The sequence below is a fragment of the Microchirus variegatus genome, assembly GCF_963457635.1.
Source record: "Microchirus variegatus genome assembly, chromosome: 1".
Taxonomy (NCBI): Eukaryota; Metazoa; Chordata; class Actinopteri; order Pleuronectiformes; family Soleidae; genus Microchirus; species Microchirus variegatus.
Window position 1 is genome coordinate 11,311,343 of NC_139802.1, and position 22,014 is coordinate 11,333,356.

The 22,014-nt window shown below is 38.7% G+C and overlaps 1 protein-coding gene across 1 annotated transcript in view; it reads right to left on the reverse strand.

Annotated features, from left to right (window-relative positions):
• Positions 1–22,014, reverse strand: part of LOC310929905 (CUB and sushi domain-containing protein 3-like) — a gene marked incomplete at both ends in the record, with an annotated part of 208,391 nt that overhangs the window by 123,900 nt on the left and 62,477 nt on the right. The window contains 13 exons of the mRNA XM_083892768.1: positions 1,281–1,469; positions 3,719–3,906; positions 5,176–5,314; positions 5,572–5,766; positions 6,792–7,118; positions 7,812–7,994; positions 8,270–8,382; positions 8,626–8,729; positions 13,047–13,168; positions 13,654–13,778; positions 14,931–15,018; positions 16,311–16,388; positions 18,026–18,138. Of these exons, the coding sequence (XP_083748894.1) occupies positions 1,281–1,469; positions 3,719–3,906; positions 5,176–5,314; positions 5,572–5,766; positions 6,792–7,118; positions 7,812–7,994; positions 8,270–8,382; positions 8,626–8,729; positions 13,047–13,168; positions 13,654–13,778; positions 14,931–15,018; positions 16,311–16,388; positions 18,026–18,138 (1,964 nt within the window). The remainder of the gene's footprint in view (positions 1–1,280; positions 1,470–3,718; positions 3,907–5,175; positions 5,315–5,571; positions 5,767–6,791; positions 7,119–7,811; positions 7,995–8,269; positions 8,383–8,625; positions 8,730–13,046; positions 13,169–13,653; positions 13,779–14,930; positions 15,019–16,310; positions 16,389–18,025; positions 18,139–22,014) is intronic.

Here is a 22,014-nt window from a genome sequence, read left to right on the forward strand (position 1 = left end):
TGAGCCAAAATTACATAAAGTCATTAAAAGTGGATGAGTATACTTGGTAAAGGATCTATTTCAGAGGCTTCATGGGCAGAGAGCCAAAGCATTGGGCACCACACCTCAGCAGGAAAAAGATATTAAATTAATTTTAAGGACAATCATTGGATGAAACTGGATGAAATGGCACTGAACCATATGCCAGTTACTGTGTCCCTTGCCAAACCGTGCATGTATTTTATTCATTACCTTCTCGCAACAGTGATCTGTGAAAAAGGAGTATATAGGGTGTACACCGGAGCCATAAGTGCATTTCTATGTGCTTCTAAACGGCACAAAAAGCATGTACAAAGACTACATAGAGAGAGTGGTGAAGCTTCAGCTAAAGTTAAAAAAGGAAATGTGTGTTTCTGCACATGACTTCTAAATAACAAGCACAGCTGCCATTGCAAATTGGACACTCTAAATTTGCCGTAGGTGTGAGTGTGGGTGGTTGTATTGTTTCTGGACTGGTGACCCTCCCACGGTGTATCCTGCGTTTCACCCTATGTCACCTGGGATTGGCACCAGCTCCCCTCGCAACTCTGGTAGAAGATGAGTGAGTGAGTGAGTTCCCACTGCCTCTATAAGCTCCACCAGGATACTTGTGGGTTTCACAACCCGCCACTCACCTAATAAAGCCAATCACACTTGTGATCGCACGGTCTGATTGTAAAATGCCACGCATCATGCAGTCAGCTGTAATTGCAGCATCTTGATAATTGCATGACCCACCTCTGGCCCTGCACCAACTCAACTCAGGTTTTCTTTATTATGCTCCAATCCTCATCACCACCACTGGTGTCTACACTCCGTGAGACTTCGTCATATAGGAATATATATACATATATATACCTGGTCAAAATAAATGTAATCTTTTCAAATTCACTCTTTCATCGTGTCTCTAAAGGTCTCTCCTGATATCTAAACTGTATGGAACATCCTGATCTTTATGCTTTGAAGTTGAGTCTGGCATGTGTATTAAATCATTCATAACACCACAAAAGCAGGGATTTGCTGGATAGAAAGTATTTTGAAGAGAATCAGTTTGGTCAGCACCTCACACATGTCATTTGGTGATGTTTGAGGCAGGTCTGGATTTTCAGATATTTGAGGTTCAAAGGGGCCATGTCGTGTCATCCATTTTAAGAATGTCAAAACATAATAGTCGTGATTATTCTTGATGTAAAAAAAACAACTGCAGTGTGACCATGATCCCTGCGCTGGAATGTGCAACACTTTGTAGTTTGTACACGTACCGTCACAGGAGGGCAGCGGATGGCTCCAGAAGTGGTTCTTCTCGCAAACCAGTGGTTCCTCGTGACTCATCCTGTATCCTGGGTCACACTGGAATGACACCGTGGAGCCAATGGACAGGTCATGGCCTAAACGTATGCCATTCACTGGGATGCCGGGATCCATACAAGAGTATGTGTCCAGTGTAACCACTAGGAAAAATTGAGATCAAATAGTTAGATCTTGAAAATATTATGAAAAAGCAACATGTAACCCATTTTTAACCCTATTTTGGAGGTAGGGGTAGGTGTAAATAAGCTTCAGCCTACTTTCGGTTTACTACTTAAAAAATGCAGTTAATTTTTCATTTTTGTTTTCATATTCCCATCGTCTGTTGAATATGAACCAAAATAAGTTCTATTTGCATGTTTTTTTTTTTCACTTTGTTATACATTTTGTAAACTATTTATAAGGTTTGCTCTTGCAAATAAAATTTGATTGTTCCAGCTACAGGCATACACTGAAGTCATAGAACATTCAGGAGACATGACATTATTATTGCATTCACTTCACTTTCAAAAAGTTCATTTAGAATCGCTGCAGTGTGGTACATAAATACAATTATCCCTTAACCAACCTGTTTACATGCATGTCTAGATAATGTAAAGTACACGACAGACATATGAACAATCCAAAATGCCTACAGTTATGATTATGTTAGTGGAGCAGAAGCATAAAAAAGTGGTGACAGAAACTTTAATAACAAGCATCAAAACATCTCAGGTCAAGTATGAAGATCGCAGGTAATCTAAAGTACATTTACTTTGATATGCATGCTAACAAGAGTGATACATCGCAGACAACTGCAAAGCCTGTTTTAGACAAAAGACAGTTGAGACTTTGAAATAAAATGCACTCTTGCATTGAATGCTGTGGTGCTTAGCAGTTTCTTTCTAATTAACTTTGTTAGAGTTGTCAGTGAAGAGAACAAGATTTTATCTTCATGCTCTCCCCTTTTGGTTAAATGTAAGTAAGTCAAGCAATGAGAGACCATAAAAGATCTGATGTTCAAGGTGATGAGGAAACAAAGGGCAATAGTTTCCTTTAGAGAAACGGAAGAAGGACTAAACCATTTTGCAGTAATGGAAAAGTGTTGTTTTTCCAGAAATGTCCTATAATACAAGTGTGTCCTTTTCAATGTGTGATGTCTGTCTGTTATCACTGATGGATAGCTAAGCATAAAGTGCATTTTAACCCACTGTACATTTATCAAATCAAATACATATTGAAATATCTGAGGGTTAAATCACTTAGATTGTCCAACATGATTTGGTTGGGCTAAAACATTTTGTATTACTAGGCATTGTAGAAACCATACTATAAATGTTGTATAACACAAATATATGTAAACTCTATAATACATAATACCGTAGGTCAAAGGAAGATAAACAGAGCCTGAACTTTTAGTATAGCATTCATTGGCCCCTTCAAAAACTGATCTTTCGGGTGCAGAAATTAAGTGATCAAAACATAATATTTACTGTCCGTCCCTAATAATCAGAATTGTGAGAAATCTCAAACTAGAATAATACTAATTAAAAATAATAAGGAACACAGCGGCTGCTTCGAGAAAATATTGACTCACATTGTATATGTAAGTCTAAACAGATTAGTTTTGCAACCGACTAGAGCTATTATGTGGCTCAGTGTGTTTACAACAGAATTCCTGACAAAAATATTTTGTAAGACCATGTTTACAAATGAACTAGGCTGAGGTTTCCCAAAGCATATCAGCTTGTGTTCCTAAAATGCAGCGGAAAAAAAGAATATGGACTTACTGTTATTGCTTTTCTATAGCCTTGTTAACAAAAGAGAAATACACTTGAGAGAAATGCATAAGACAACTGTAAGTCAGCTGTGTCCTGCTGTCAGTCAATAATACCAACATAAAGTCAAAGTCTCGCTAATGAATCACATCTGAGTGACAAGAGTAAGCCTAATGTTGAAAATGCATCAACACAGCAAATCTTATCACAATTTCTGCCACTTGCTTTCAACATTTGTATACAACGACATGTATATTTTATATGCACCATATAATCCGGACAGCCATGCACACAGTGGGCGTTTAAAACTCTTGCTCAGTCCGAAATGATTGAATGAAGAATTAACATCAGTAAACAAATAACCTAATTATATCTAAAGCAGTGTTGGACTTGATCTCTGTCTAATATAAGCTATGAATAATATTTTTGTAGTCAGGCATTATGATAACACTGTTGCACCTGAAAAACACACCCCCAAGACAAATTGACTTTATAAATGTGTAACAAAGAGCAGACCGAATCCCGATCCTAGTGTCAACAACTCCATTGTCATATTTTGTTCCAAATAATTTACATACTTGACTTGATTAGTTTATATTTCACAGTGTGTGCAGCCAAACGTATGATGCACTTACCTTCATAGAAAATCTTGAAGCCACTATTCGATCGGCTGTTATCAGTGGTGAATAGAAGATACAGGACGTTACCGCTACTAAATAGGAACTGAGGGACCTGGGTTCCATTAAATGAGCCAATCAGAGGAGAAAGGAGGCTCGGGCCATCGTGCACTTCCAGGAAGTCATAGCTCAGCTCCGTTTGAAACCTTAAAAGCAAAAAGAAAAAAACGAGAGAGAGATAGTGACAGAGTTGCAGAGTAGACGCAATTTAAAGACATTTAACCTGTTCTATCTACAAAGCAAATGGCCTGATTTTGAGGAGATAAATGAGAAGATAAAGCCTAAACAGCAAGTTCCAATTATGCGACAGTGGAAGATGAATGAGTTTCTTGGTAATCTTATAAGGTATGGATCTGTGGTCACCACTGGTTCTCTATATCACCAAACAAATGCTATCAGCACAGAGTTCTAATATCACCCTTAATGTGGAGGAAAACACTTTCAGGCATTTAAGCGAGACACGAGAATTACCACAGAGTTCATTTTCACAAATTTGTGTTCTGTTCCTTGAATATTGTGTTTTATAAAGGCCAAAAAAGTTTTATATGAAGTCAGTGGAGTTGAAATTAACCTTTCTTGCATTTCATCCAATTATCCAGTAGCAGAACATTTCTAATAAGTACTGCGTCGCTTTTTGACATTTCGTGACACGAGGGTTATTTTGATTTTGAAGTAAGTTGCTCTAAGTTTCTTTTATTTCAAGAGAATATTTGTGCCAAACGTCAACAAATTTCATCAAGGCAATATTAATACTTCCTATTCATAAGAATAGGGTGGATGCAAAAATGGATGGATGCACAGGGAGACAACCTGAAAACTGCCTCTAGCCATAGCTAACACAGAAATTAAAAACCATGCTTATCTGTGTTATTATTGCAAAGAACTTAAAAGATAGGGATGCATATTATTTACCATACAAGACCAGTTTAGGGGATATGGACAAAAAACAATGAGCTTAATTTAGAAAAAAAAACATGGGGCAAGTAGCTCTTTGTTTCTTTACAAAGGAATGCGTCAGCGCAGAGAAAGCGATGGTCATAAAATATGAACATTTTATGGTTTTGCTTTTTAATGTTACGAAATAAAGATCTTAAAGTGGGACTTTTTTCTTTTTATTGCAGCGCTCTGAGGAAATGAGCAGGAGCCAGTAAGTAAAATTTAGCATTGCTGAAGGCTTCCAAGAGTCTATATTTCTGCATTCTACCTCGTCTGACTTTGCTTCTAACTTGCATATTTACAGGATTAAGCATAACACCTACAAAGCGTACAGTATTGCATGTAGATTTGCTGGTGTGTGGACTACGTGCATACACCACAAGTATATGAGGGATTATGTGCCATCTTACTTTTTGGTCTCTGTGTGAGTGTGTATCTTTGTCTCCACGGCTGAGTTGTTGCAGCACTGTCAAACAAACCTGTCAAAGCTGATCTTGATGGAACGTCCCAGTTCAGCTTCAATGACCCACTCACAACTCAAGGAGTCTTTATAGTAGCCTGGCCACCCCGGGGAGAGGATGACACCAGATGGACCCGAGTAGTGGCCCCCGCAAGGAGCTGGAGAAGCAAAAGATGTGGAAATAGCTTTGTAAATAGTGCGGAGTAAATGGATTAAGGAGGAAACTTGTTTTGAAGATGATACCACTCATAATTAAATAAAATGCATGCCGCCCAGACGGTCAGATAACTCACAAAAAAAAAAAAAAAAATGAATGAAAAAAACCTCCCTGTATTGTTTTTTTTTATCTTACAAAATCAATAGTGGACCTATCTGTCCAGTGACCCCACAATTATTAGCTATTCCATTTTAGTACCTTCACATTTGGGAATGAGTCCACTCCACATCACTTTGCTTTCCTCCAGATGGCATGTGATGGTGTCAGCCCCTTGTGTCTTGATGAAGCCCTCCTCACAAACCACAGAGATGGAGCTCCCAAGCTGGAAACTGTCTCCAAAGCGCCTGGCATTCAGCGGTATGCCGGGGTCGGGGCACTCATTACGCCCAAAAGCTTGTAATAAGAGGAAAGAGAGCAAGATCTAGTGTCAAACACTCTGGTGTTAGTGAGGAATGGGGTCTGTGAGGAGTGGGTAGATAAGGGAAATGGATGCTGCTGTCTATGGGAGAGAGAGAGGGGGGGATTTGCTCTGCACACCTGAGGGTGACAACAGCCTCTGTCTTCACAGCCTGTTACTAAATGTTTTCGTTGAAGCTTCATATTTTGGCTGATGACCGAAGCAGCCTCTCCATCTCTGAAATGCTACACTGATATATACACACGTTATATTGTCAAAGTCTCTCTCTCTTTTTTTTTTTTTTTAAATTGCTTCACATTGTTGAGTTGTTGACAATGCTGTAACTGTGACCTTTCCATGCAAGGGAAGTGTACATGCTGCTGCTTATTAGAACAGTCAATGGGAACGGCCTCTCTGAACCTAGTGATTTTACATGGGGCTGAAAACTTATTCTACAATTGTTACGCAATAAGACCAAAAAAATGTTGGCTACCTCTGCTTTAATGCATTTCAGGCTTTAATACATTTCAAACAAGGGAATATATTTGCCAGAACTATCATTAAGAAAATAATAAAGGAAGAGTATGAATTGTGAATGAGATCATTGATATTCATAAAAATTAAAAGCGCTTTCCTCTATTCTTAAAAACTAGAATATAACTAGTGGGGTATTTAGTACATATCTAAAGATAGATGCGACATAATTACCTCTTTCAAATTGTGTACATATTTGCGAGGTCACACAGTTTGCCCTGATATTCAAACTAATCAGCAGAATGATTCTTTCTCCTTGTCTTTTGACTTGTTCTTGAAGTTTTTCCCTTTGTGTTTTGCCCTGTATTTTGATGTTTATATTTAGTTTTTCTTTTTGCCTTTTTGTTAGTTGGTTTAAGGCATTTTGTCATGTCTGCAACCTGCGTTTTGGTCCTCTTTCTGTTGACCATGGTATGTACAGTATTTATTCAGAAATGCTTTGCTATGATATATCCCTTTGACTTAAAATGAGCAAAGAATCACTTACTGCTATAAGTGATATTGAAGCCCCGTCCTGACATTGAGTGATCAGCCTGAAACTCCAGTTGCAGTACGTTGCTGTTGGACGTCAGGTGGGACGGAACTTCAGCACCTGAGAATCGTCCCAGCATTGTGGCTCCTGATTGGTCTCCATCTTTGATAGTGAGGAAGTCATACGGGGGCTCCAGGTCAAAGTCATTAAAAGCCAGATGGATTCTGGAGCCTGTCTCGGATATAATTAGCCACACACAGTTGAGGTTGTTCCCATAGCCCTCTGGGTAATCAGGAGACAACACGGTCCCCATGGGAGCAGTAAAGTTGGAGAAACAGGGAACTGTGTGATGGAGAGTGCAAAATATATTAGCAATGATTTAAAAAAAACAAATATCCTAAGTTAGGCAAGTTGTTTTACAGCAACAGAAAAAAAACACATGCCAATCTACACTGTGACAGGATCATGTACAAAGATCAGTATAGAACTATGTCAGCACTGTATAACAAGCTCAGCAATCAGGAGACAGCACTGCTCCCTTGAGTGTTCAGTAAAACAGGAAAGCGTAAGGGGGTTGAGAATAGGAGATAGTGTACAAAAATATAGGCAGAGCAATATAGGTACCTAGGATTTCTGCACATTCTCCCAATGGACACTGTTAACTAACAGAGAACTAGATTCTTTGTTAAAGATACAGGTGAGGTACAGTAAAACTCACAGGAGAGGGTTTGGTCGCCTCAAGAAAAGATAATTTACAGTATAATGCAGGTTTTTCCTCTCCAGCACATCCGTATACTATAACAGTGTGTATGCTGCACTGTCTTCGTTTTCCAAATCAACAAGAAAACAAGGCAAGCATGCACAATCAATTTCCTATTTTACATTATGTGTATAGCTGTTTACACACAATGCACTGCATGGTCATTTAACAACACTGCAATTAATCCTCCAATAGTTTAATGTCATTGTGAACTTTCCAAGTGCATAAGTAATGGCTTCATTAGCCGCCATGAAAAAAGTCAGTACTAGACTTACATATGCAGATGGGGATATTAGCCGACCACTGATTGTTGTTCTGGCAGGTTATCGTCCTCTCCCCAATGAGCTCAAATCCAAACTGGCATTCAAAGCGCAGAACATTTCCATTTAAAAACCCACTACCCTCTTGGTAGCCATATAAAGGTGTGCCAGGGTCACCACAACTCTCTTTGTCAATTTCTGTTGGTGAGAGGAAGAAAGAGGGAAAGATGGATGGGAAAAGGAAGAGTAAAAGGGTCCAAATAAGGATTATGTCACACCAAGAACTTTGAGGCACTTTTTCATTCAACATAAAAAAAATAAAAAAAGTCCAGGCAAAGACTTTCTGAGGTAGCAGAGATAGAGAGGAGAGTGAGAAAGAGAGGGAATGACAGAAAGGCAGACAAGGAAATGGACGGAGACACGGACATCAATACAGACAGTCAGAGATGATATCAGCAAACAAGTCTGTGTACCTTTATAGTTGATCTTGAAGCCGATCGAGCCAACACTCTCATCAGACTGGAGATGCAGCCACATCTGATGGGACATGCTGACAATCAGGTCTGGGACAAAGCTGCCCGTCAGCCTGCAGCCAGAGCAAAAAAAAAAGCTCACCAATAAAAAACACTTTTCAAACGTCCTCTGATTACACTGTCATACTGAAACTAAACTCTTTTGAAATTAACTGAAAAACAAATTGTGGACACTGCATCATGATCCTTTTTCAACAAAGTAAGCCTGAAATGAAATGGTGCAATTTAAAAAAAAAAACAAACTAGCTCTGCAACATTTGATTATGGTGCAATGAAGAATTGTATATTGTACTTACACTTGTATTATCGTTTTAGAGTCACCTACTTCCCCTCCATCTCCAATGGTTAGTGAATCATACCCAATTTCAAGGTCGAACTCTTCAAAGTTAATCTGAATAACCTGTGATGAAATACAAAGCAAGTTTAATGATCTTCAAAGTATCAGCAAGGCAATCCTGAGAAGCATAGCAATATTTAGGAAGATTCTCTTCCCGCACAAAAAACAACAACAAAGCCACATTATCAGACCCTGTAGAAAATGTTTTCATCTGTTCAAAATTCGTCCAAAGTGACAGCTCAACCATTCACAACTGCCTTTGCTATTTTTAAGAGACACTTTTATTCATGTTATTCATGTATAAAGCCAAAACCCCTCAATAAGAGGTGTCAATGAAGGTCATTAACATTTTGAGGTTGTGAAATTATGTTCTCTCAGCCAGCACTTGTATATCACCTTTTGTGTGCATGCACAATCAGCAGAGGACACCTCTTGCAAATCCAAATATCAACGCAGGCAGCAGTTACCTGACCTGATTAACATGATTATGATGTGTATTGAAAAGATTATAGTCTTTGAGTTCTTCACTCCAACTCCACTGTTGTACATATTTACATACTAAACACTAAACTTAATGTAAAATGCACCACATTTTGAATGAAAACTGATGTTAATATTTGACAGATCATCTTTTGTTAAACAAAAAATGGATTAAGAAAAAAGTAAAAGTAAAAATCAAACAAAAGACCCTTTGTTTTACTTTTTCTTTTCACTTTCCATAACCTAAATAATGAGTCATTATTTTTCAAATGTTCCCACTGAGCAGCAGACCTCGGAGACCTGCTTTGGTATGCTGGACTGCTTCTGTCAGGTTTAAGGTCTTCTACCCTTCTACTCATTCCCTGAGATGAAGAGCAGCACTGAGTGTCTATTGCTTTCACTAATAGAGAACCTGCAACACCTCCTGTGGTACCTCAGCATGCAGTCCGTGTTCCCTGTTCTGACCCAACCATGTAGGAAGTCGCCCAGAATGAGAAAGAAATCCGGAGCTGCTCCCCCTTTCATGTGAGGAGACTAAGAATGAAATATTAACAGGATTTGGCCAATAAGACATAAGTGGCCTCCTGCCTCGACCGTCTTTTTGTTTATCTGACTGGACGATAGTTTGATAACATGCTGATTGGGTAGTCTGCGTAGATTTTGTAACAGCTCACTGTTGTTGAGTGCACGGAAATCTTGATACATTCACAAGAGCATATCAGAGTTCTGATTGTTTTCTAACAAGCCTTTGATTAGTTAATTTCAACATTATACATCCAATGAAAGCAATAAAGACACTGCGGCATATACTCACATCTTCACATTTAAAAAAAAAACACAAATGTACTATGAACCAATAATTAAAAGGCAATTTTAAGGCTCCAAATTATCTATTGTTTGTCCACAATTATCCAAGAATTGTAAGTCAGCCGTCAATGGTACACATTATACCCCATAACAAATGTGCAAAGCAGTAGCTACACTGACATACTCACTAATCAAACTGTCTGGCATCTGCTTTCACTGCTGAAACATTACACAATAAAGGCACATTATCTCGGCCTACACTCCGTCTGAAAGGATTATTCATTCATTCACATGAGGTTTCCAGAAGTGCTGGAGCCAATCCCCCCTTGACAAAGGGTGAAAGGCAAAGTACACCCTGTACACATCGCCAGTCCATCACAAGGCCAACATACAGAGATGAACAACAATTCACTTTCACATTTACACCTACGGGCAATCTAGAGTGTCCAATTAACCTATGTTTTTGCACTGTGGGAGGAAACTCGAGTACCTAGAGAAAGCCCACGCGCACACAGGGAAAACATGCAAACTCCATAAAGAAGGGCCCATTGGTCAGATTTGGTCTGATATAGTGCTAGCCACCACTCTATTGTGTGGCCTCTGAAAGGATTAGTGAAGACACAAAAATTCCCTTCTGTTGATGGCAAACATATGATGCCTGAGTGCTTATCCTCAGCATCCTTTTTACTGACCATGGACAGGACAATGCCTACACAAAATCCATGTGAAACAGCTTAATTACAATTTATGCATAATTACCACAATAACCCTGATGGACCAAGTTTCAGTGCCAAATCCAGGGGTTGTTTGCTAAGGATAGTGCACAATGGCACAAAGCTATCATACTTGCCAGTCCTAGTGAGTTTTGAATGAGCACTACTTGGTAATTGTTTATTAGCAGGATAGCACTTAGCTGAAACCACTGTGTATGACTCATTGGACAGAAAAGCAATAGAGCCAAATTTGATGCAGAGAAGCAGTAATGACCATCCGGAAAACAGCTTTGACCTCTTCACTTTGGGGAGAAGCTGGTCTCATTCAATCATTATTTCCCTCCATTGCTATTTCCCTGGATAAATGAAGTGAATCTCTCAGTTACCAACAGTCGTGGTCACATGGTTTGTCTAGTGAGAAATGAAGAGAGTTGGGCGTCCGCCATGTCTTAAACACTGTCACCTGTGTTTTACATACTAGCACTTTATATTCCAGTCCACAAGACTTTCTGAATATGTATAAAACTTTACCTGTTATAGCCATCTTATATAAAAAAAAAAAATACAAAATTCATCTTGATCTGTTAAGAAGTCGCCAAGATATACAGTACATATCTGATCTAATTTAAATTGCCGCCAAATCCAGAGGAAACTTAGACTGATGGTAGAGTACACAGGGTCTCTGCAGGTTTCAACAAGTCAAATTTAAGACTTTTTAAGACTTTTTTAAGACCATAATGAATACAATTTAAGTACAAAAAAAGTACAAAAGACATGAAGAAGAATTGGAGCCACAAATCTTTTGGAATTCGGCGTAGCTGTGGTCTTTCATTAAGTTTTCTCTGCTGCTATGCTAAGCTGTAACACACCGCGGCGCGCGCGCATATCACACTAGCTAGTGTGCTATGCGCTATTCTCACCGGGGAACACAGGTGGCCTACTTTAGTTCCGTGTTGTAGTTGTGTTATCGCATCCTCAAAAACAGAAACAGAGTCTAAAGTTTATGCATGTTTTAAATAAAAGTAACTTTGATAGATTTTTAAGACCTTTCAAAATTGTATTTAAGACCTTTTATGAGATTTTAGGAGAATTTAAGACATTTTAAGGCCTTAAATTCAAATTATTGGATTTAAGACTTTTTAAGACTTTATAAGTCCCTGCGGATACCCTGAGTACACTTTTGCCCATTATAAGAGATGGGGATTTCTTGGAAGATTTTATTGTTTATAACATCATCAATGAGTAGATTCTTACCTAAGTTTAATGAGAACATACTAGGGTGATCACCTACCCAAAATATTACGCAAAATATTCTGATGGCTCTGTCAAAAACTGTAGACGGGAAGTTTCAAAAAGTAGTGCACATTTTAAGAACTTTAGTCAAAATGCAGGCATTTGCTATGCAATCTTTTTCCACCTTGAGAAGCCCTTGGAAAATAAATGCCTCCATAAATACATGTACTGAAAAGAGAATGACAGGACAGACATTCTACACTGCAGGCAAAGAGGTTTTTCTAATATAGAAAGGTCAGTCCAGGTTCACTCAGTGGAGCAAACGAAAAGAATTGCTCATTTGCGTTTGTTATAAAACTAATGAGGAACTGTTACACTTGTTTGGAAAAAAGGACCAGTGGGAGCATGAATTCCTTATGCTCTCCCTGGGATTTATTTAATAAAGGAATCCAGTAAAGGCATTCATTCATCTTTATAATTACCATATTTACACTGTAAACTGCTTTATTTAAAGAGCAGATGTGAATGTGTGTGACAGGAAACTTAACTTGAGCACTCTAATGTGACTAAAACTGAACTGTGTAGATGATATCCCCATTTAATTCATTAGATTAGACATACAGTATGGAGAACAGCAAACATGACGGTCCATATGTCTTATGGCGCTTTTCCACTGCATTGTACAAGCACAGCACAGCACGGCACGGCACGACTCAGCAGATTTTTTGTTTTGTTTTTCCATTAGCAATAGTACCGGATATTTCAGATCAGTGACTGTCAGATGAAGTCTGTGCTCTGGTCATGCAGGAAGTACTGAACACATCTTTTTAATCAACTGATTCTAAAGATTCAATACATCGAAAACAAGCTTTACAAGTCGTTTGTGTGTCGCATATAAAACAAAGTCACGGCAGCTTCATGCAGCCATGCTATGATGACCAAGCCCAAGTTGAGGTGTTATATTGTAATGGAAAACCAACCAAACTGTGTAGAGTTGAGCCATGCCGTACCGGTGCAATGTGGTGGAAAAGTGCCATGCGTGATGGCTTTCCATACGACAACATAAGCAGTAAGTTTTCATAGACTTGGTCCAAGAGCAAATAATACTAAATGTAGAAAAACAGAAAAGACCCCACTGTTCTAATACCTTGTTTGGATCACTGGCTGTGATGATCCACACACACTGGGAGTTACTTTCATACTGGATAGGAAAGTTTGGCGATGTAAACGTCCCTGATGGTCCCTGTAGATTTGAGCCACACGTTTTCACTGAAACAGTATAAAAAACAGACATGGAGATAGTCAAGTAATGCAGGACACCTTTAAAATATCACTGAACATTAAGAAATATGTATAAATTATACATTACTATTCAGTGTGCATGATGTAAATTACCTACAATGCCCCCAAGTCAGAACAAGGATTGTTAAATTTTAAATAAATGTTGATGGAAAGCTCGGAAAGCCCTGTAATATGCCCTGTACCGTAGCATGACAGCAAGGTAATGTATTGTTTGCACAAGCAGAGAAGAGGTCTATTAGCTACATTTCCATTAATCAAAATCTAAAAGGTGCTCCAGGTATTATGAAACGTAGAAAATCAGGCAGAGCCTTTTGCGATGACAAAGTACAGCACTGCAGCAGAGGCTTTCATACATAATTAACAGAAATGAACTTTCCTCTATCTGCATAGAGCTTGTGTCCAGAGGCACTGGCTTATTCAAACTTTGCTGTTATTAGCTCTTCAGGGCTCACCCTTGCAGACGGGTCTGTGGTCGCTCCAAGCTGCGAAGACTTCGGCTACACGCTGGCAAGTAATCGTTTTAGAGCCCTGCAGCACATGGTCTTCATCACAGGTAAATTGAGCAGTTGCTCCGATGCTGAGATGATAACAAACACAGTTAATGCCTGAAAAAACATTCAGTGACTCAAAAGTGACTCCTGATCAAACAAACGTTTTACATCACTCACTGCAATATTATGCTGCACTGTGCATCAATATACTATATGATTAGGAAATAAACTTACATTTTTTATTTATTAATGGCGTCCATTTTCCACATAGTGGTTGTCATAAAAAAACAGGCTCTTTTTAGAACATGAAAATAGTTGGAAATATGCATGGCAAACTACAACTATATACATATATATATATACATATATATGTATGTATATATATATATATATATATATATATATATATATATACATACATACATATATATGTATGTATATATATATATATATATATATATATATACATATATACATACATACATATATATGTATGTATATATATATATATATATATATATATATACATATATATGTATGTATGTATATATATATATATATATATACACACATATATGTATATACATATGTAAATATATATACACATGTATATACATATATATGTATATGTGTGTATATATATATATATATATATATATATTCACATGTAAAATATATTTAGAGTGAAATATCAATTAAATTTGTCTGAAAATGTAAATCTGTCCTCCTCTGAAAGACTAAGAATACGTTGTGTGTGCTGTCAATACTGTGTGTACTGAAGAGTGAGTTATTAAATGGTCCACTGTATTACAAATATTGACATTTCGACCAGAAAGGATGTCAGTCTACTTTGTTTGCATAATGAGCTTCAGCTACAAAATTAAAAAAGTACGCCATGGCTAGTTTGTCCATTTGTGCTGCTGTAGAAGCTCGACTGGCACCAAATGGAAGCCTCTCAAAAGTGGTATTCTAAGGTTACAAAAACTAAATATACATACATTTTAAACCAATTATACACTTGGCATATTCCAATTTCTGCGAATAAAACCCGTAAATGGTACACACTGGACCTTTAAAATCCACTGCACTGCTCATAGACATTTCTCCCTAACTGCTGAAAATACATTTAACATTTGATATATGAGAGAGTGATACATTTTCCACATTTCACACATTTTTCTATACTCCATTTCACAAATCCAGGCTCCTTCAGTTCAGCTGCAGAAACACAAAATCACCTGAAGTCAGAGCCAACACGTTTGCCATTCTCCGGCTCCCCTGGGTCTGGACAGTAATTAGACACCTGTTTGATTCCGCCTTCATTCACTGAGTGAGAAAAACATGGACCAAGAATGCTGTGAGAGAGACACTTTCATTTTGCAAGTTTCATACTTTAAAAAAAGCACACACAACTCATTAATGAGTTACAAGGTAGAAAGCAACACTTTTTTTTCGTGGCCTAAACGAAAAAAATAATAATAATAATAATCAGGGCTAAAGTAACTTTCAACTGCAGGAGCAACAAAAAGCCTTGCTGACACACTTTCATAGCCTTTATTATTGTAAGAACTTAAAGCGGTGGCTTGGAATTTGACCAACTCTTTATGTCTGATCTGTAAATCAAAGACCTCATGCACTAGAAATGAATTCATGAAATATTTAGTATCATAATTATCCTCAAGGTTTTCTGTAACTTACAGTAAGGCAGCAATGCTCTTCACACACACACGCACGCGCGCGCGCGCACACACACACACACACACACACACACACACACACACACACACACACACACACACACACACACACACACACACACACACACACACACATCCATATTTGACTTCTTTCAGGAAGTTCATCAACTTCAAAGTTAATTGTTGTGGGTTATAATGCAGGTATGGGTTCAATTATATGCAATGAATCCACAGGGCAAACGAAGCATTTCCCCAGTCTTTTAAATGATATACTAGTAGTTACGAGAGTATTGTCCAGCAGAAAAGATTACAGCCCTTTGCATTATTAATGTCTCCATACAATGCTGAATCAATGACACATAAGGTAATAAAGATTACAACCTGTTATCGCTGAAATGTTAAGCACACTGTGGAGTTAAAAGGAATTGTGCTTCAGATTTATGTTAATGACAGAGCTCCACGAGCAATTAAAATGCATTCACTTTGATCCGAGTGTACACAAATCATTTGTGTGAGTGGTCGCTCAACCTTGACGACTCCTATGTAAATAAATCACACCGTGAATGGATATAAGTCAGTCTGATGCATTGCTTAAATAATACAACAGGATGGAGGGAGTTCTGGGCATCTGAAACTGATCAAATTTAGCATTTTTGCTGCAATATAAATAATTTGGCTCGATCTAGTTGAGTTCAGCTCTGTCAGGACATCAAATCCGCCACTGAAGGGAGACTGGGATATCCGGAATAAAAAAAAAAACAGGCTACACTTCTGCAAAATCTAACACTGTAGCCTAATTCCATTACCAAAATTATGCAGCAAAGAAGGCAAAGAAGAAAGACACAAGGGCACGGAGAGTCCTACATGAACCAAAAATCCAAACAATAAAACAGTTGCGAAAGAAAAAATAAAGAGACTTACTCAGAGACAGTTTGTTAGTGTTGTCCTTCCCTGGTAATAATTTCACCCCTCTGGATTTAAGCTCTCCAGAGCTTTTCACTGGTCAAGAGCAAACGGAGTTCATTAGATAAAAGAAGCAACGGCTAAACAGTAAAACTGTTTCTTTCTCTGGATAATACTTAGGCCTATGAAATACATCAACATGTAATTGCTAGTGTTTGAATTATTTCACAATAGAAATCATTTCAGTGGCGCTGACGCAGTAAGGGTTGCTTTGGCAATTCCATGAAGACGAAATTAGTTTTTCATGTTCGTCTGTTCATATAACCCAGACTTATTAAACAGTGAATAAGAAATTGATTGGTATGAGCAAATGAGATGGTTATAGCGTGTAGGGGGGAGGGATATTACTCAGAATAAAATTGGAAACAGAGGACTGCAATTCTACAATATTTCAAAAAGGGATGGTTCTGCTTTTTTGAACGATGGTTGTACGAAGCACCGACACAGTCAGCGCTGACTGTGCTCAGTGCACCTCCTGTGTGGAGAACCAGCACAGACAACCTCATTGAAAACATGGCTGCCAAGCAGGAACGTAAGAAAAAACAGTTCAGAGTTCAGCTACTTAAAAAAAGGCTCACCTGATAAACCTATTTTATGTCTATGATGTCTGAAGAAAATGTTCACGAAAACAAAGCAGCAGTAGACCAGTTCTCATTGACCAGTCGTTCTCATATCAAGACAACATGGTGAATATGTATGAAATATTACAGTCTTTAAGCTGGCGATGATTTTTATTAGATGTCTAAAATTTTAATTACGTCCCTGCTGGCAGTCAACATCCCTGTCTCAAGCTGGTTCCCAGGTGCAGGTGACAGACAGTTCAACACCTCTTAGAATCACACTTCAAAAAACTATCGCATCTTATTAAACACAGTAGATGACAGATTGCATACAAAAGGAGGAAATGCAAGCAGTTGTCATCATTTAAAAGAATATCCCAAAGCCATGAATAATGTACAGTATCAAGCAAATACAATGAACGAGAAGACCTGGGCTTGATCCCTTATTTAGTGAGATAAGGACTGTAGTATACTCGGAAGCACGCTGTATTGCAAATAAACTTTAGTGCTTGTTTTCTGTTGAAAACTATACTGTACACCCTCTGCATCAATATTAAACACATATGAAAGCTCAGCCACTTTGCCACAATGCACTGCAATTGATGAGAGATGTGATTTTTCAAGCAATAGATTTTTTGTTTTCATTTACCACACAGCTTTTGCCACATATGCACTTAAGTGCAGTTTTTATAGAGCTGTTTATGTTGAAGTTGCAAGCTTTTATTATTTACTTGTTTGGGACCAGGCCTTAGGCCTCTGCATTACAGTAGAAAATGAAGCACGTAACCTAACTTACATACCCTAAAGTTTTGTATGAGAACAACGTCAGGGCATTGGATTATCAAGCTGCCAGAGTTGACTTTTTTTTTTCTTATCAGAGAATGAAGTAGAGTATATACAGTATTTATCTCTCAAATATTTGATTAGCAGTCCTTTGAAGTCAATGGTTTGAAGCTGAACAAGCCTCAGTGCCCTCTACAGAGGGGAGACCATTCAACTGTTAAATATTCAGTTAACAAAGATCAAAAAATGTTTTGCAATTACAATTTTTTTTTTTCCTATGATTTTCTTTACCCTCTATTACGGTGTGTAAATGAAGTAACTTTGTCTTACCTTGATACTGAGCCCTGAAGCCTTTGTGGCGATGGTTGCTTTCGGTCACAAAATGCAGCCGTAGCCAGTTTTTGTTGCTGATGATGGGTGCTGGAATACTCACACCAGTTAGCCTGAGTGTAAAGAATCACAAAGGAAAGAAAACACATTATGCATTTTAATTTTACTTAAACTACAGAGTTCTTTGTTCATTTCTGTCCTCGTGTTGCCACACGTGTAAATGAGGGTGTTATCAATAGTTACAAATAGAGAAATGTGCTGGTGTCTGTGTCGCAAGACCATATCAGTCTCACCGTTCTGCGTCACAACTTTTATTCAGCATGTGGCCATGGCATCAGAGATGCTCTATAATCATACAGATCCAAAGTTGCCGGAGGCCATCTCATTTGTCTGGCTAACCAGCTATGGCTTTTTTTTTTTTCTATTGCCTTGCAATCTCTGCACTGCGACCTGTCAAACCACAGTCAATAACACACAATGCCATTGTAGCTATTAAACAGAGGCTTGGGACAGGCTGAAAACAAGCATGATGTAGTGAGCCTTGTGTTCCAGATTGGCCCAGAGAATAAAGCATTATGTTGTTGGAGTGTGACAACAAATGAGCATGTCTGTGCTATTGTGTCAAGGTGTGTGTAGTGTTGTTCAGGGTCCGTTTTTCTATGTCATTCATTTACCAATATTTTGCATTTCTCGGCAGAGAAACAGAAGCTGAAATGAAAGAAATTGAATTGGCAGTGGAAAAAAAGGAGCATAAAGTAGAGCACAACGATGAAAAGGGTGACTTTTAGTGTGATGGTCAATGTATAGCAAAGAGGTATTTTCAAGTCTGCTTGACTTTGATTTGTCCTTATTTTAATTAACTAGGCATATACATCTATTCAACAGATTATAAGCTTTTGCAATTTGGATTTTTACCGATTGGCAAACTGAATGTGACATGTCCAGTGTGTGCCCACTGTGAGCTGAGACTGGCTCCAGTTCCCCATGCAAGTATTATGGACAATCGATGGAAGGATGATGGATGGACACACTGACAGATGGAAGTATAATTGCAGTTTGTGAATACTGGTATTTTTCCCCCAATCATCCATCTTGAGGAGATAAATTGGTTGTTACTAAAAGGGGAATTAAAAGGTAATTGATTTTCACACAAAAGTTGACCTTTTCTCTCATTGTGTAATTGATAAAATGCTAATGACACGGGCATAAGGGCAAAATGAAAAAGAGCAGCCTTCAAGTAGCTGAACTATTTGGTGGAAACTGTCTACATATCTCCGGCAGTAGAAGCTGCAAATTATAACAAGATTTCTGCTCGAAGTCCAAAAGAAAATGGATAGTGACAATAAAGCTACAGCCATCAGGAAGGAGCTCGGAAGCTCCAGGCAGCACAGGAGTGATGCTCCAAATTTAAGACCATCGAAGGTGAATATACAGTTGTCGCTGTGTAAAATATGATGGAGCAAGTGAAACACGATGTGCTGTCAACAGTAAATAAAGCTTTAATGACAGCTTACAGAAGACGTACTACAAAGGATCCCCCAGTGGAGCTGGCTTAATTATAATTTTCATAATAATAGCCTGCACACAAAGATCTCCCTGATAAGTAAAATACGATATTACATGTATTGTGACTTGGTTTTGATGCCTGGTATCCACAATAGAAATACATCGTCTCCATCTGTTCCATAAATGGGCTCACAGAAAGGGACAAATGCATTTTCACACTACATGCATTACTACAGTTCGTAATACGACATTTTCTCAAGTTGTCCTTGTATGTCCAGTCTGTGATAAAAATTCAACAACAGATGAACAGTTGCCCTAAATAATTCAGGACTGCTTTGCAAAATATTGATCCACATCACTGGTACTTGTCATTGTAACTGTCATGGAAACGAATATAAAGGCTGATAAGAAAAAGTGACCGTCGTCTACTGTTTATCCAATGCATTGCCTCCAGTGCATACCGAGTGACAAAAGCTGAGAAGGATGGATGGAAGGAGGATAAGATGGATTCCTAAACAAAGTGTATTTTCACTGTCAAATTCTGCCTATCTCTTACTACTAAGACAAGGGCCTGGATGCGCGCACAGCTCACAACGGCAATGTCGCTGATTTGATGCATCTCACATGCATCTGACAGAGAGCATGTCTGCTGCATATATTTGACTGCTTCAGCTCGTCCTGCTTTACAAAGGGTTTAACCTTGAACATGGCCATAACTATGAGGGTCCATGTACTTAACTAAACAGGACTTTTTGGTAATTTTCAGTCCTGCTGCTATCTCACAATGAAAGGATTAAACCCTGTGGAAAAATAGCTTGTAATATTAAAAATGCTTATATTATATCAAAGCTGAAGTCTCGTTAAGCATTCCCAAAAGTCTGAGTGAAAATGACTATTCATAACTATTAAAAAACGTGGTTTGAAAACAGCTCATTTTGCTATTTAGACTCATTTTGCTATTGAGACTGGTTTAGACCACTGGTCAGGACAGTGTGCGTGTGGCAGATAGCGCTCTGATTGACAGTCACGTCGGGAGCAGAGGGACCCCCGTCCCCTAAGTTCCCCCGTCGACCAACCCCAGGTGATGAGGAGGCAGCCAGCGGGGGCGAGAGAAGGGGCAGAAAGTACACATGTCCGTGGCCCCAGGAAGCGGCGAGGTCCGGGCGGGGGGTCGCTGTAAAGCAGACGGCAGGAGCCGCCTGCCGCCTTCGCCCCTAGCCTTTCCAAGCCGACATAGAGCTGGTCGTGACGCACCACCGGCGGGGGAAATAGAGATAGATTGGAGATAGATCGTAATTGCAAAAGGCTATGGGGGGGGGGGGGGAGTTGGCTCAGACTCAAAGGCTCGCCTTGGCTTGCGTAAAATAATTAATTCAGTTAACCGCACGTGGCTGTACTAAATATTGATATTTGTGACACATTAAAACAGTGGTGAAAGATCACTGACTGTCCATTTTGTTGCCCAGCATATTTGGAAAAACAGGCAAGAGCACGACTCTCTCGATGAGCAGTGTGACCCATGCGTGAGGTGAGCCTGAGATGTGAGGCTCACATGAGCTGCGCACACACCACTTATGCGTCGAGTGTGGCACAGGGGTGTGACCAAAGATATTTATACCATCATGAATATGCAATATGACTTGAAAGACATTACTTTTTGGCATGAGTGTGACATTTTATATTCTTGGTTTGATCCAAGATTTTAAATGCTTCATATCATTAATTTGGGAGCAATTGTATTGCAGTAAATTTATGAATTGTTAAAGAGTTCTCCGTGCAAAATAAGGCTAATATGGGATGAGGGGTTGAAGTGAGCATGACAATTTCATCAGAAATACCAACATAATAAGTTCCAATGTGAGGATGGTGTGGCCAAATGTGGTGTCAAGGCCAGAGTGATGAGCTGAAATCTCTGGTGCCGCTACTTATTTTTACAGAGAGGCTGGTTATACTTAGGTGCACCCAGGATAATGAGCGATCAATTCAAATTTGCCAAAAAAGATTATGCCTGGTGATTTTGCCTTTTACTCCCACGCATATTCTATCAAATCTGACAAGAGGGAGTATTTGTACGAATATTTTATGTGCTCTCTATCCCTTATCAAATTACTCCCTCCTCAGAGGCTGTTCAGGAGATATACAATTTGGTGCCCGTCTGCCAGCAGACTGGCTTCTGACAGCTATATATCCAGGAGTCTGTTACATTAATTGAAATGGCAAACTAAGTTGGGTCAACTGTCAATTTACCTTCCTTCAGTTAAGAATGCATTCTTCCCACACGTTTTCATTTTTTGCCCGGGAAGATCAATATTACATTTCAGGAAAGACGAAATTGAATCTAACACATATGGTAATTCCAACCTGCTGTGAATGCTGTAATTGTTTTCTGACAACCATTTAGTCAATCGAAAAGGAAAGGGATTGTTCATAGTGAACCAATCAGGAATATTTCGAGATCGCTCAGTGAAGGAACACATTATTTT